The sequence below is a fragment of the Cydia splendana genome, unplaced genomic scaffold (genome assembly GCF_910591565.1).
Source record: "Cydia splendana unplaced genomic scaffold, ilCydSple1.2 scaffold_119_ctg1, whole genome shotgun sequence".
Taxonomy (NCBI): domain Eukaryota; kingdom Metazoa; phylum Arthropoda; class Insecta; order Lepidoptera; family Tortricidae; genus Cydia; species Cydia splendana.
Window position 1 is genome coordinate 118,540 of NW_026946844.1, and position 14,836 is coordinate 133,375.

Genomic DNA, 14,836 nt, shown 5'->3' on the forward strand with positions numbered 1-14,836 from the left:
TTACATCCTCAAGATTTATTGTCACTCTGTAGTTCACTCTCAATGTATCAGGCATTGCACATTAGTTTAAAGCTAGAAAATAGAATAAAAAGTACTAAAATGACTACCTTCCCCCACTCCTGCCTCACCGTCACCCGGTTCTTGCGCCCGAGTTCGTGTCATTCTCTTTCTTTGTGCGGGCATTGCAACATCGTGTTACGTAACTTAGTCATTCCGAAATATCGTATCCTTTTCTTTGGATCGCACAAAGCAGTTATAATGGGAAAACGTAAACGTAAGGATAAAAATCGTCATTTAAAAGAAAAGATTAGGCGATTAGAAGATCGACTCAACCGTTGTTCATCATCAGACTCGGCAACAGACGAAGGTTAGTGTCTTTTTTGTTTAAATAGAACAATAGTAAGTACCTAATGAATTCAAACTATCATGCATTAATTGTCACTACGACAAAATACTGTGGAATGCGTAATAAATTGAATCTACCCTCTTAAATCGGAGAAAAACTTAATGCTTCGATTCAAACTCGAACGAATCTATATAAACAAAGATTCTTTTTTTTATGTCCTTTGTACTGTTACCGGATTATCAATGTTCGTTGTTTACTTTATTAAAAATTACATTTTAGGTAGTAATGGTTCTGTAAACGAAAGATTTTCATCGTATAACATGGACATTAGATAATAAATAGTTTAATGTCATAACATAAACTTGTTAAAAGTATTAAAAGGTTACTCGAGCCATTTTAAGCCTAGATATGCCAACTAGCAGTCCCGCGTCATAGCGTGCCTATGCCCAGTGACTCAAAAGTTTCAGTCCAGCGATATAGCGAGCCTATACCCAGTGACTTAAAAACACTAGTCCAGCGGCATAGCGAGCCTATGTTCAGAGACTTAAAAATTGTTTTTTATCGTCTTTACAGAATACAATAATTATGATGGGTACTACCCAGAACCGTACGATTACCCTCACAATCCAGGTAATGAAGACGAAGTGCCCCTAATACCGTGGTCTGATTCGGAACACTCGATTCCTGATACAACGCCTAAATCGGTGATCATGCAACCTACACCGATAGCGGACCCAGCTCTTAATGCCGGCGTACCCAGTAACGTCAATGAAACGGTATCGGCTGATCCCGGTATCACCACCGAGACCGATACATCACAAACATTGCCGTCTGATATATTAGAGGCCCTCGGGGACCCGAAGGGAAAAGAAGAAATATATGGGCCAAAAATACCTGATGAAATCTCTAAACGTTGGGGCCGGGTACTCGTTGATGGCCTAGTGAAAGATGCAAAGCAAAAACTGCCTGAAAAGCACCTGATACCGGATAACTTTCGTTTGGCCAAAGCTCCTATTTTAAATCCTGAGATTATATCGGTGCTTAACGAATCAGTCAGATATCGTGACAAATTATTAGAAAAAGAGCAAAACCAACTGGGCCTAGGCATTTCTGAGCTCACAAATCTAGCTTCAGCGGTAATCAAAGAAAACTTAGATAAAGTCGAAATACTAAAGAAACTTTCTGAAGCTAGCCAGATTTTCCTAGACCTTCATCACGATCAGACCACTAGGAGAAGAAAACTCATAACCACAACTCTTGACAAAAAGTTTGTCAACATTATATCGGACGTAAAAAGGGATACCTACCTGTTTGGTGAAAACCTAGGGGAAAAAATAAAAGCCACAAAAACAGCGGAAACATCAGGGCTGCAAGTGAAGCGTAAAGAGGTCAACGCTATCGCGTCTACGTCTAGGAAATATCCCAACCAGGGAAACTGGAGGGGCCCACCCCGAACATACTACCAATACCAATTTCAACATTTTCAACGAGCACCCAGACAGGGTGGGCCGAGACCGCGCTACCCTCACCAGCAATACCGGTACCGTCCGCCAGTTCCCGATCGTCAAGCCCAATCGACGCGCAAGCCGCCCAACAAGACCCCAAAAGCCTAATAGAGGTAAATGTACCCCATGCGGGTAGACTGAAATATTTCTATAATGAATGGTGTAATATTACTGACGATCAGGTAGTTTTGAGCTATGTGAAAGGACTAGTCATACCTTTCAATAGCCCAGTCATGCAAAATGTGTTTCCAGCAAATAACAATTTTAGCTTTCTAGAAATTGAGCAAATCAATTGCGAGATTAATAAATTAAAGGACTTAGGCGCGTTGATAGAGTGTAAAGATATACCTGGACAGTTTTTATCTAGTATCTTTCTTACTCCAAAACCAGATGGCTCTAATCGTTTCATACTTAATCTTAAAAACCTAAATAAACACATTGCACATCAACATTTTAAAATGGAAGATGTGCGAACGGTGACAAAGCTTATGACAAAAAACTGTTTTATGTCCACCATAGACCTAAAAGACGCATATTTTTTGATCCCAATTAATACTAAGAGCAAAAAGTTTCTGAGGTTCAAATTTCAGGGAAATACCTTTGAATTTCAGTGTTTACCTTTCGGCCTCTCCTTGGCGCCATATATATTTACCAAGTTACTCAAACCAGTGACGGCGGTTCTAAGAAGCAAAGGCTACGTGCTAGCTATTTACCTAGATGATATTATATGTTTAGGCGGTACTTATGATGAATGCCTAACTTGCGCTACGGAAACCGTTAATATACTAAAAAATCTAGGTTTTGTAATAAACCAGACTAAGAGTAAATTAATACCTAGTCAAGTTCAGACTTATCTCGGTTTTGAGTTAGACTCTGTTAATATGCGTCTAGGCTTACCAAATAAGAAAAGACAAAAAATTGTAGACTGCCTCAAATATATCCACAATAAAAAATCAATCACTATACGTGATTTCGCCAAGCTTTTAGGTCAATTATGCTCAGCCTGTCCAGCGATTGCTTATGGGTGGGTTTACACCAAACCCTTAGAGCGTGAAAAATTTCTTGCTTTACAAAAATCGGGAGACAACTATGATAGCCTTATTAGTATTGGGGCTCACCTTAATCCTGACTTTATATGGTGGAAAAATAAAATTTTAACTTCATATAACCAAATCCGAGAAGGCAAATTTATTTTAGAAATTTTCTCAGACGCATCCTTGACAGGCTGGGGAGCATATTGTAACGGTGAAAGAACCGGAGGTTTTTGGAGCCCACAGGAGGCTAAAAGACACATAAATTTTCTCGAGCTGCTTGCAGCTTTTAATGGATTAAAATGTTTTGCTCGGAATCTTAACAACGTAGAAATATTACTACGCATTGACAATACCACTGCCATATCATACATAAACAAATTTGGCGGAGTACAGTATATTCATCTAAATAATATTACTCGTAAGATATGGCAGTGGTGCGAGTCCCGCCAGTTATACATATATGCGTCATACATTAAATCCAAAGACAACGTTGAGGCAGACGAAGAATCTCGTCATCGCAATATTGATACCGAATGGAGTTTATCTCCCTTAGCATTTCAAAAAATTACACGTTACTTTGGATTTCCTGAAATTGACCTATTTGCGTCCAGATTAAATAATAAATGCCTCAAGTACATTTCATGGAAACGCGACCCTGAGGCATTTGATATTGACGCATTTACGCAAAACTGGGCTAACTTTTTCTTTTATGCTTTTCCGCCTTTCTCGCTTATTCTCAAAAGTCTGAGGAAAATCATAAATGAAAAAGCTACAGGTGTAATGGTCGTTCCGGACTGGCCCAGTCAACCCTGGTACCCAATTTTCATGAAGCTCTCCAAACATAAACCGATATATTTCAATCCCGAGCCTGAGTTGCTTCTTTCTCCTTTCAGGAAGAGACACCCTCTCTGGAGTCGCCTTTCCCTGGTGGCATCACTATTATCCGGGAAGCATTTAGAAGACAAAATCTAAATCTAGACACAATTGATATTTTAATATCATCTTTATCAAAAAACTCTTTAAATCAGTATAATAGTGGATACAAAAAGTGGTGGACGTTTTGTTCAAAAAATAACATAAGTATCTACTCCACCAATATTCCTGATATTCTTGCGTTTTTTACGGCTGAATATAACGCCGGTGCAAGTTACTCCACTTTAAATACAGTTCGTTCTGCACTTTCTTTGATATTGGGCAAAAAGTTCAGTAATGATGAAAGGGTCGCTAGGTTCATAAAAGGTGTTTTTAAAACAAAACCTGCGTTACCAAAATATCAGTCAACCTGGGACCCTAATCTAGTTTTAGACCAAGTCTGTAATTGGCATCCTAATGAGGACTTGCCTTTAGAAAGAATTACAAAAAAGTTGGTAGCTCTTCTTGCGTTGTCTACAGGACAACGTATGCAGACGCTAGCCCTTATTAGCTTATCCAATATCAAGGTAAATGAAAAGAATATTGAAATTGTAATTAATGACCTAATTAAAACTTCAGCTCCGGGTAGATCTATGCCCCGGCTAATTATTCCATTTTTTCCTCATAAGGTCGAGTTATGTCCCGCTAAATGCCTAATTGCATATATGGAAAAGACCACTCAATTTAGACATTTAACCAAAACAGACAAGTTGATTTTAACAACAAAAAGTCCAGTCCACAACGCGAGCCCTTCAACCATTAGCCGTTGGATAAAGTCTGTATTGGCAGCAAGCGGAATAGATACTTCAGTTTTTTCAGCCTACAGTTGTCGTCATGCGTCTACATCAGCAGCCAGTCGAAAAGGGGTATCTGTAGACCTTATCAAAAAGTCAGCTGGCTGGTCAAAGAATTCTCTGGTATTCGCAAAGTTTTATAATAGGCCGGTAATTGAAGAAGATAGCAACATTTTTGCAGAGGCTGTATGTAATGGGGACAATGATACTGTAGTACAAGTCGTTGATTAGTAAATACCTAGTATTAGTTTACTATAATAGGCACTGTATGTAATTTAACGAATTAATGCTAAATTCGAAAATACAAATTTGATTACACATATACATTTATTTTATTCGGTCTTGCTACTTTCCCTTAAGTGCCAGTTTTTGCTCGGCGCTAAACATCTACAGAGTGACAATAAATCTTGAGGATGTAACGTCGTAGTATAATTTAAGGTTAAACAAACTTACCTGAAGTGAAGTTTGACCATAATTATACGAGACGTTACATCCGAAAAGATTTATCACCCGCCCTGCCCTGCAATTTTTTTCTCCGAGGCTCAAAAAATGATACCCAAAACTGTCGCAAAATGGCACTTAAGTATCTCTGAAACAATGACACGAACTCGGGCGCAAGAACCGGGTGACGGTGAGGCAGGAGTGGGGGAAGGTAGTCATTTTAGTACTTTTTATTCTATTTTCTAGCTTTAAACTAATGTGCAATGCCTGATACATTGAGAGTGAACTACAGAGTGACAATAAATCTTTTCGGATGTAACGTCTCGTATAATTATGGTCAAACTTCACTTCAGGTAAGTTTGTTTAACCTTAAATTATTTATCCTTCTTTAAATATTAAACCACCACCTCCAGTAAAACTACCTGTTATGCAAATATTCATGTACTTATTAAGAACGAAATGATTGATAATGAATATCCAAACCATCAAAACTGTAATTTTTTTTCAGTCAGCTTGTACAAGTTTTACTCCAGGCACATGTATTTAGAGTGGTATGTAAACATGCACCCATATTTGGTTTTAACATTTTTGTCAATAAACAAACCTGCACGACCTCCATAAATGAGACATCATATAAAAAATATCTACAGCATTGTAAGTACTTGGGCTCGGTAATGTACGCCGATGCCAAAATAAAAAACAGATATCGAGTCTAGAAAAAGGACTATAAAGCAAAATGGAGACCTCTCACCGGTGTACTCTGATAATCAAAGATGCTGATTCTTAAGGATGTGTTTACGAAATCGCAATTTGGCCTGCTATATTGTATAGCCTGGATTGTTGACGCGTGCCGGAAGACGATACACAAAGGCTGCATTTAAATGAGCTCAATATGCTTCGTTGGACTGAAGTTATTACACGTGTTAGGCACGCACCTCGCACACTGCACCATGGCACGGCTACGTCATCGATATACGTCACAGCGTCGCGTCACCTGCACTGCATCACGCCGGCGTATGCGCCCACGTCACCACGTTACGTTGCAGCCACCCCGCGCCCGCGCCGCGCATCATCGATATTGGGCAATTGGTCCAATCGTGTTAATAAAACGGAAGTGCAAGCTCACTCTGGGCCTTTTTGACACCTAACATCGGGTCTTAGGACAACGCGTTAGATTAAGCTATAAATGTAATCTTTATATTTTAATTAAATCTCTTTTATTCGACGCATTCTTATAATTTATCTCCTCCACTGCTGCCTCCCTATATAATTGGCGCAGTCGTGAGTCGAGTCGATTCGGTGCGCGAAATCTAGCATCGATATCCCGTCCTGAGCACGAATCTACGTGTGCATCGACTCTACAAAGAACCTGAGCAGCACAGACGAGGAGATCTACTTGGCGCTTGAATAGAGAGAAGAAAACGTGAAATGTGGTGGTGAGTACACATAGGGTTTGGTTGCATTCCTGTGTATTTCCCCCTTTTCCAAAATTTTTCGCCCACTTTCCGCCCAATCTAGGGATAGGAGTAGTAGGTTTCGGCGCATCGAGCGCATTGATTTATTTAGAAATTTAGATAGTATTATTGAAGAAGACGAAATGGCAAACAATGATTTTAATGATATTTTTAAAGCCCTTAAGGTAGTTCCAGAATTCGATGGAAATCCTAATGTTTTAGTTAGATTTATAAATATATGTGATCAGATAATTGCCAGATATGTGAGAGCAGAGGCTGGGAACGAATTAAATAATTTGTCGGTCTTAAATGGACTCTTAAATAAAACCATGGGTTCCGCAGCGCGAACCCTTACAAATAACGGAATTCCTAGTACCTGGGCAGGGATTAGAGATTCTCTATTAAATAATTTTTCCGATCGTAGAGATGAAACGGCATTATACACAGATTTATCTATGATGACGCAAGGTGTTTTACGAGAAATGTCAGCACATGCTTTGTACGATAGTAACTTATGTGCAATTGCACGAAACTGTAGAGACCACTATAATAGCAAAAAGAGAGTTGTATAAAAAACTTGGTTTAGAAACGTACCTGAGAGGTCTTTCTGAACCTCTTGGATCTCGTATGAGATGTATGAAACCTGACTCGATGGAACAAGCCCTTGAATTCGCACAAAAAGAACTTAACGTCATGTATTTGCAAAATAAAAATAAAAACTACGAAATTGCGCAGAAACCTTACTTTTCTAATAAGAAGCAGAACTTATCACCGAATTCTAATTCTTATCCAATTAACTACCAACAGCCGCAACAGCAGCATTCGCAGCATCAACCTAATAATAACGCCTATCAGTTTAGACCCCCTAATACTAACCCGCAGCAAGCTGGCCCATCTAGGACCCAGCAAATGCTCCGAGCGTTACCTCGCTCGAATATGTCCACAGGATTTAGGATTCCGCAGAGAACTCAAGTTCACCAGCAACAGCAAAATAATCCTCAACCAATGAGCGGTGTAAGCCACCCCGTTGCTCGTACTCTAGCCCCAACTAGAAACAACTGGAGTCAACCCTCTCGTAATAATACTAATAATACAGCCGAGACGAACATGCACGAATCACAACCCGTTTACTATGGTAGATAGCGCGTCATTAATGCTTTCGAAGCTATTTTCCTTTCTGTCCACTTTAAATATAAGGGAAGTGTCATCTGCAAATAACACTATATCATGTCTATCTTGCACAACTTTTGGTAAGTCATTAATGTATACCAAAAACAGGAAGGGACCAAGAATTGAACCTTGAGGCACTCCGAGGGCTACCGGGGACCCCGCCGATTGAGTTCCATTAATAACTACTCGCTGAGTTCTATCCGAAAGGTACGATGAGACCAGGTCAAGGGCACTAGCTTGTATCCCATAGCGGCTTAATTTTCTCTTTAAATTTTCGTGATCAACGCAATCAAATGCCTTTGACAGATCACAGAAAATTCCAACAGCATCTTGAGCTTTTTCCCAGGCATCAAAGATGTGTTTTAGAAGTACCGCACCGGCGTCAGTAGTTGATCGACCTTTGGTAAAACCAAATTGATTGCTATCAAGCAGTTTGTTTCTGTTGAAATGTGACAATAGTTGATTCAGAATAAGTTTCTCGAACACTTTGCTTAATGCCGGTAGTATTGAAATCGGTCTAAAGTTCGTGGGATCTGTTCTCGTTCATGATTTAAACAGCGGGATAATTTTGCTATGTTTCATAATATCTGGAAAAATTCCGGCATCAATGCATCTGTTGAAAATCTCAGCTAAGTATGGTGTAATTGACTCAATAATGGAATCTAATACTTTGACTGACAGGCCCCAAAGATCTTCAGTTTTCTTTAAATTTAAAGACCTAAAAGTCTTAAGAACTATGTTCGGAGTGACATACGAAAATTTGAAGATTTCTGTACATTCTGCCACATTTGTCTTCAAAATTTCTTCAGCGACGTCTGGCGATGAATTAAGAGATCTTGTCGTTTCTACCGGGATATTCGAGAAAAACCGCTCAAAATGATCTGCCACTTCACGGTCGGAACTTACTAAAGTGTCAGCAATTCGTAGGTTGTAGTGCGGATCCTTCAGTTTACGTTTTCCAGTTTCATTGCTGATTACTTGCCATACAGTTTTGACTTTATCGCTGGAATTTAGGATCTTGTTCGACAAATAATCGGCTTTAGCAGCGACACACAACATCTTAAAAGTTTTAGAAAAATTCTTAACGTACTCCAGAAATTCCGGTCTTTTATCAGTTGCCTTTAAATCATATAAGTCATAGAGTCGGCGTCTTTTCTCGTGAATATCCGGTGTAGCCCAGTCGCTAAATTTAGTCTTGGCCTTGCTTTGCACCTTTTTCTGAATGAAACAGGCATCAAATTCCTTTTTAATACAATTAAACAACTCGGAACTCAAACAGTCAGGGTCTTCCTGGGTACATGAAAGACAACATAATTGTTTAGTAATATTACGATTGAATAAACCTAGGCGACTTTCGGAAATCGGCCTGCACATGAGGAATTTCTTCAGTTTTCCCGCTGAAAGAAGCTTTTAGTCCACAGTGGTCAGAACTTAGGTTGTTAATAACAGATTTACTAATCGCATCATTATTACTAAAGTGCACTGGTTGCTGTGATTCGAGTGGGCTCACAAAATAAATTGACTAAATTGAAGGATTTAAAAGTATTTAGTAACCTTCCACATAATGGCGAATTTTCTAGCAAATTAGTATTAAAATCACCACATACAATTATATTTTTGTGACTTCTAAAAACACTACTAAGTACTTCATCTATGACTGATTCGAATAAGTTATAGTCTGCCGACGGGGGCCTGTACACGCATATAATTATAAATTGTTCCAAATTCCAATTCAACACAAGAAAGTTCTATAAGGCGTTCCACAGACATGTCAACAATGTCTCTACGCTCCTTACTTTTTAAATTATGTTTAACCATTATCAATGACCCGCCGCGATTGCAAGATCTCCTAAAAAATGAACATACTATACTATGATTATTGAAATTAAACATAAATTCATGACCTTTAAGCCAGTGCTCAGTTATACAGAGGATGTCAATATTCGAGTACTGTATAAACAAATCAATTTCGTGTTCCTTACAGGTAAATCCTTGGATATTTTGATGAACTAAGTTTAATAAATTGGTTTTACCAAACATACTAATATCGCAGTGATCAATAGGAACGGAGCCGGCTGGTGCACACGTTGTCGTAGCGGTTAGTTTAAGGCCGTTCCCTGAGCCAGAAATGTAAAAATACCCCAATAATTATCCTATTTTTCTAAGAAACGGTGATATTTGTAGACGTGGGAAAAATAAATATAATTCTTGATTATATTATCTTTAATAACACAGCTTTCGATACACGATTCATAACACTTCGCTCGATACAATTTATTCCCAAAGTAACCTCCAATTCGAATTTTTACTCCAACTTTACTCGTTTCTTTACTATGTGACACTATGAAACAAAAAAAGGAGAAAAATCAATCATAAGTATAACAGTAATTTGACAGCTTTAGAAAAACGATAATTAGAGGCAATATTTTTAAAATAAATAAACATCAACTAATTCTATCGTAACAAAATACCGACTCCGGCCTGCATGCTCTATCTCCGTCCGTCTTTCGAAATGAGACAGTGATGGCTGAGCGCTCGTGCCAGACGGACCTGTACTAGGTGTCCCCAAAACAAATATAAGATTTACTTATAAAAACTGTGCTGTGTTGTGTGTCCTAGTGATATACCGTGTGCACCAAAACCTTTAAGTTATAATGGGTAACAAGCAATTGAATAAAAAGAAGACATCTCGAAAAAGACAACTCGGAAGATTCCAACAAACAATGGAACTAACGTAAATAAAAATGTATATTTATTACACAGTGAAATACGTAATTATTACTTAATTTAATATATACTTGATCGTACTAATTAGTAATCCATATAACTTGAAACATTCTAAAAATTAATAATCGCTCCATCTACCGGTAAACATTGTCATCATCTAAATGGCTTAAAAGGATATCGCGATTCGCGACGAAGTTTACACCACGCGGCACTAGCGCCGTTGCCTTGCACGGCAAAGACAGAAAACATTGCCGTCTATGTGTGCGTCTCCGTGAGTCGTAGTTGGTCGTAGTTACGCGGTTGCGGTGTAGTGGGCCTTCCTACAAATACGAGCACACAGTGATACATGTAACGCACACAATTAGACGCATAAAGCGTTCTTTTAGCAATCCATCCACCTATCGAGGGTTCGAACCTCAGCTCGTGATTTGTCATGCGTCTAAACTTTTTACTTTTTTGTCTTTCTAGGAAAAGAAGAAAATTGGATAATTTCACAGCCGAACATGATACTATATCTTTAGACTACATCGAGTGAGTATAATTATTTGACTTGTGCTTTTTAGCCCTACCTACGTAACACAATACACTACTACAATTTATCTTTATTTACAGACTGCAAAATATGGAAATGGAATCTCCGATTTCATCAACCACTGACATTCAAAGTAACGAGTAAGTTCTAATTCTAATTGTGGCATTATCTATGAAAAGGGACCTTATTGTCTATGGCGCTTACGACGCACTGCGTCGCACGGCGTGGTATTTATATCAGAGCATCGTTAATAATGGCGGAAGCGCCATCGACAATAAGGTCCCTTTTCATAGATAACGCCACAAATACCTACCTACTCAAGTACTCACAGCGGCGGCGTACGAAAAGACCTTAGTTAGATTTAGATACCTACTGTTTTCCTATCAGTGCAGATGCTTATATCTTTTTATGAATTGAATTGATATTCTCAATTATTTGGACATATTTTGTACTTATTTTCCTAGATGGCTATTAGTAGTATTAGTACTACCTACTTAGCAAATGTTCGCCGAAAACTAAATAAAATGTCGCCAATCAATAATATCGTACGAAATACATTGCCCTCATCAGTTATTTGATATTCTCCAAGAGGTACTTAATTTAAAAAAACCGGCCAAGTGCAAGTTGGATTCGCACACGCAGGGTTCCGTACCATTATGCAAAAAACGGCAAAAATCACGTTTGTTGCATAACTATTTATTTTATTCTGTTTTTAGTATTTGTTGTTATAGCGGCGATAGAAATTCAATCATCTGTGAAATTTTAAACTGTCTAGCTACCACGGTTCATGAGATACAGCCTGATGACAGACGGACAGACGGACGGACGGACAGCGAAGTCTTAGTAATAGGGTCCCGTTTTTACCCTTTGGGTACGGAACCCTAAAAATGTACACTGATAGAATGTAATAGGGTTGCCTGAGTAAGTCCCGGAAATTAAAATCCCGGGATTTACCGATTGTCCGTACTTTCGTTATTCTTTTACGTATTTTTTAATGAACTGGTAGTTATTTTATATTATACCTACCCTACACAATAGTAAATGATTTCCTTTTCTTGAGCGTGTTGACCGATTTTTTATTTTAATAAAACTAATAATCTTGGGCAATTATTTCCATTTTCAATTTCTCATTTACCTGTGATAGAGCATTTTTAGGGTTCTGTAGCCAAATGGCAAAAAACGGAACCCTTAAGGATTCGTCATGTCTGTCTGTCTGTCCGTCCGTATATACAGCCACTTTTTTCTGAAACTATAAGAACTATAGGTACTGTTGAAACTTGGATTTTCCAACAAAAATAGAAAAAAACAATACATTTTGGGGGTTCCCCATACTTATAACTGAAACTCAACATTTTTTTTTGCATCAATCCCATACGTGTGGGGTATTTATGGATAGGTCTTCAAAAAATATATTGAGGTTTTTGATATCATTTTTTTCTAAACTCAATAGTTTGCGCGAGAGACCACCTCCAAAGTGGTAAAATGTGTGTCCTTTAACTTATAAAATAAGAGAATGATAAAACAAAAAAAAATATATATGATGTACATTACCATGCAAACTTCCACCGAAAATTGGTTTGAACGAGATCTAGTAAGCAGTTTTTTTAATACTTACGTCATAAACCGCAATTTTATTATGTTACTTGCTAGATGTTACTATTTGGCTACTTTGTTGCTACAAAGTATTTGACGCCGACTGTACCTGTAACCAGCACAATGGTTTATTTACTTTCAAGTAGTTTTCTCCATTGTCATCACTTGTTATAATATAGGTACCTACATAAAAATTTTGAAATTAGTCTGTCTCACTTTTCGAAATAACTGCATTTCTGGAATGCTGCGTTTTGCGGGTCCATGATCAATTTATGAAATAGTAATGGACTAATTTATAAATTGAGTGATGTTGTAAAGAAATGACTGGCTGCTACAATTCTTCGACCGACAGATTTGTCCGGATGCTTAATGAGAGGCAAAATGTGGCTGTTATTGTTCATCATCACTTGATGATAAAAAATAGTGCGAAAAATAGTTGACATGAGTTGCGTATTACCTATTCTCACATGTATCGTACAACGTTTTACAGTACATATAGCCCTATAGGTTAACTGGAAGAGATCCCTCAAAGGGATAAGTTCGCCTTTGTACTTCTTGCTAATTGTATGTTATTTTTAATATGTCTTTTTGTACAATAAAGAGTTTACTACTACTACTACTAGCCCTTTAAATATTTGACATAGTTACGTAATGTGTGTGTGCATTATCGCACTAGTGCGGTAAAGTCCATATGTGCTGTAAAACATCATACATTTATTTAATTTTGGTTTTGACAGTGAGGCGACCGGCTCAAACATTTTGAACCCACGCATTGCACAGGTGGATGACACTTATCGGGTTCCTAGTATATTAGAGGAAGAAGATACCCATGAGGTAGGTGATTCATGCTAATTATGCTTATTGATTGTAGAGCAGAGAACAATTTTACCTTTTGTACTAACTACCTAGCTAGAATAACATTGTTTCAACTTCGTGTGCCAGAATTCCATCGTAAATTGATTTATCACACGATTCGTAGTCATTATACAGGGTCTTACTTTTATTTCTCTCGTTGGTTCTTTACCACCGGTGCTTTATATGTACAGTCGACGTCAAATATATGTATACATTTTTCACCTTATTACAAAGGAGTATGCTGCAATAGGTACATATCTTTGACGTCGACTGTACATGATGTGACAAATTGTAAATGCTAACACATACAATATATTTTATTTTCAGTTACAAATATCGTTCAATGTGGAAGAAGAGCTTCCTGACAAAACCGTCGGTCGAAGAATTGTCGCAGTTAGTTACCATTCGATTCGATTCCTCGCATTTTATCCAATAAAAGATTGTATGGAAACTATATACATAAACGCAATATTTCACCGACAAAATCGCAATTTTCTTGTTTTGTTCATACTTCAAGATGGACTCTTTGTGACCTTGACGTCACGGTCACATATCGTTTTGTTCGGGGCGTTTCGCGAGTGAAGTACGACTGTCGGACTTTGACTATCATTTCTGACTTTTGTATTCCTTTAATGCAATGGATCCCATATAGACTTTTGATCCTAAAGACAAACCTGATCGATTGATACCATAAATGAAAATTAGTCATCTATTATCGATAAGTATATATGTTTTTCTTCATCAAATTATCAATAATTTTCATTTTTTAGATTGTTCCCTCTATAAACTCCTAATAGTCTACCTTGGTGCCAAATAGGGAATGTAAATCAGTTATTTTTTGTATGGAAATAATCGGTTATTAAGCTTCAGTACCGTTATTTGAAGCCTATTTAATATTTGAGAGAGAGCGTTACTGTTGACAGATGACGTAGCGGTTCACAATTGGCTGACACCTACCCTCATACCTACCCCCACCTTCAAGTTACGTTTGCCGTTTTACTCCCCTCCATCCACCACCAGGCACCGTGGCTAGATGCCACGGAGCTTGCCTTCATTGGCGTTCTGTTTGTCGGAACGTTCGGTTCACTACAAAAAATTCTTAGAAATCCTTAGATTCTTAGAATTTTTTGTAAGTACTAATTTAAAGTATTCTTTAAAAACGGTGTTACCGTTCGATGTTTGATATAAATAATTTAAAGGATTTGACGGATAGCTCGTGTTCGTCAACGTATTTGGAATAGCTGACACCTGATCGATTCACATCGCGAGTGCAGCGCAGCCGTCGCGTAAGTAAGCGATTTTTATTTTATTTATTTACAGTGAATCGATTCGTCATAAGCACGGAACAGGTCATTAATAAATGTAAAAGTGAATGGCTATTTATAGGCCTCAGTTTTATTGTCTTCCGGAGGGGACTGTAAGGTTCCTATTACAGAATAGAACTGCCAATTAACTTCGGTGTTCTTAAAAAGA

The 14,836-nt window shown here is 38.0% G+C and overlaps 2 protein-coding genes across 4 annotated transcripts; both read left to right on the top strand.

The window, feature by feature from the left end:
• The first annotated feature begins 236 nt into the window (after positions 1-236).
• Positions 237-4,061, top strand: LOC134805482 (uncharacterized). Of its 2 annotated transcripts, XM_063778779.1 has the most exons (3): positions 237-367; positions 920-1,964; positions 3,779-4,061. In XM_063778779.1, the coding sequence occupies exons 1-2, from the start codon at positions 259-261 to the stop codon at positions 1,957-1,959; spliced, it is 1,149 nt and encodes a 382-aa protein (XP_063634849.1). In that variant the 5' UTR covers positions 237-258; the 3' UTR covers positions 1,960-1,964; positions 3,779-4,061. The 2 variants fall into 2 exon arrangements, with proteins under 2 accessions (XP_063634849.1, XP_063634848.1); XM_063778778.1 differs by lacking the exon at positions 3,779-4,061 and having other exon boundaries at positions 920-2,540.
• Positions 4,062-10,189: 6,128 nt separating this feature from the next.
• Positions 10,190-14,166, top strand: LOC134805481 (uncharacterized). Of its 2 annotated transcripts, XM_063778776.1 has the most exons (5): positions 10,190-10,390; positions 10,852-10,914; positions 10,996-11,055; positions 13,246-13,342; positions 13,691-14,166. In XM_063778776.1, exons 1-5 carry the CDS (start codon positions 10,311-10,313, stop codon positions 13,943-13,945), a joined length of 555 nt encoding a protein of 184 aa, XP_063634846.1. In that variant the 5' UTR covers positions 10,190-10,310; the 3' UTR covers positions 13,946-14,166. The 2 variants fall into 2 exon arrangements, with proteins under 2 accessions (XP_063634846.1, XP_063634847.1); XM_063778777.1 differs by having other exon boundaries at positions 13,246-14,166.
• The last annotated feature ends 670 nt before the right edge of the window (positions 14,167-14,836 follow it).

Coding starts and splice junctions, on each gene's coding strand:
- LOC134805482 (XM_063778779.1), top strand. CDS start 259: ATGGGAAAACGTAAACGTAAGGATAAAAATCGTCATTTAAAAGAAAAG. Junction 368..919: donor AGACTCGGCAACAGACGAAG/GTTAGTGTCTTT, acceptor TCGTCTTTACAG/AATACAATAATTATGATGGG.
- LOC134805481 (XM_063778776.1), top strand. CDS start 10,311: ATGGGTAACAAGCAATTGAATAAAAAGAAGACATCTCGAAAAAGACAA. Junction 10,391..10,851: donor CAACAAACAATGGAACTAAC/GTAAATAAAAAT, acceptor TTGTCTTTCTAG/GAAAAGAAGAAAATTGGATA. Junction 10,915..10,995: donor ATATCTTTAGACTACATCGA/GTGAGTATAATT, acceptor CTTTATTTACAG/ACTGCAAAATATGGAAATGG.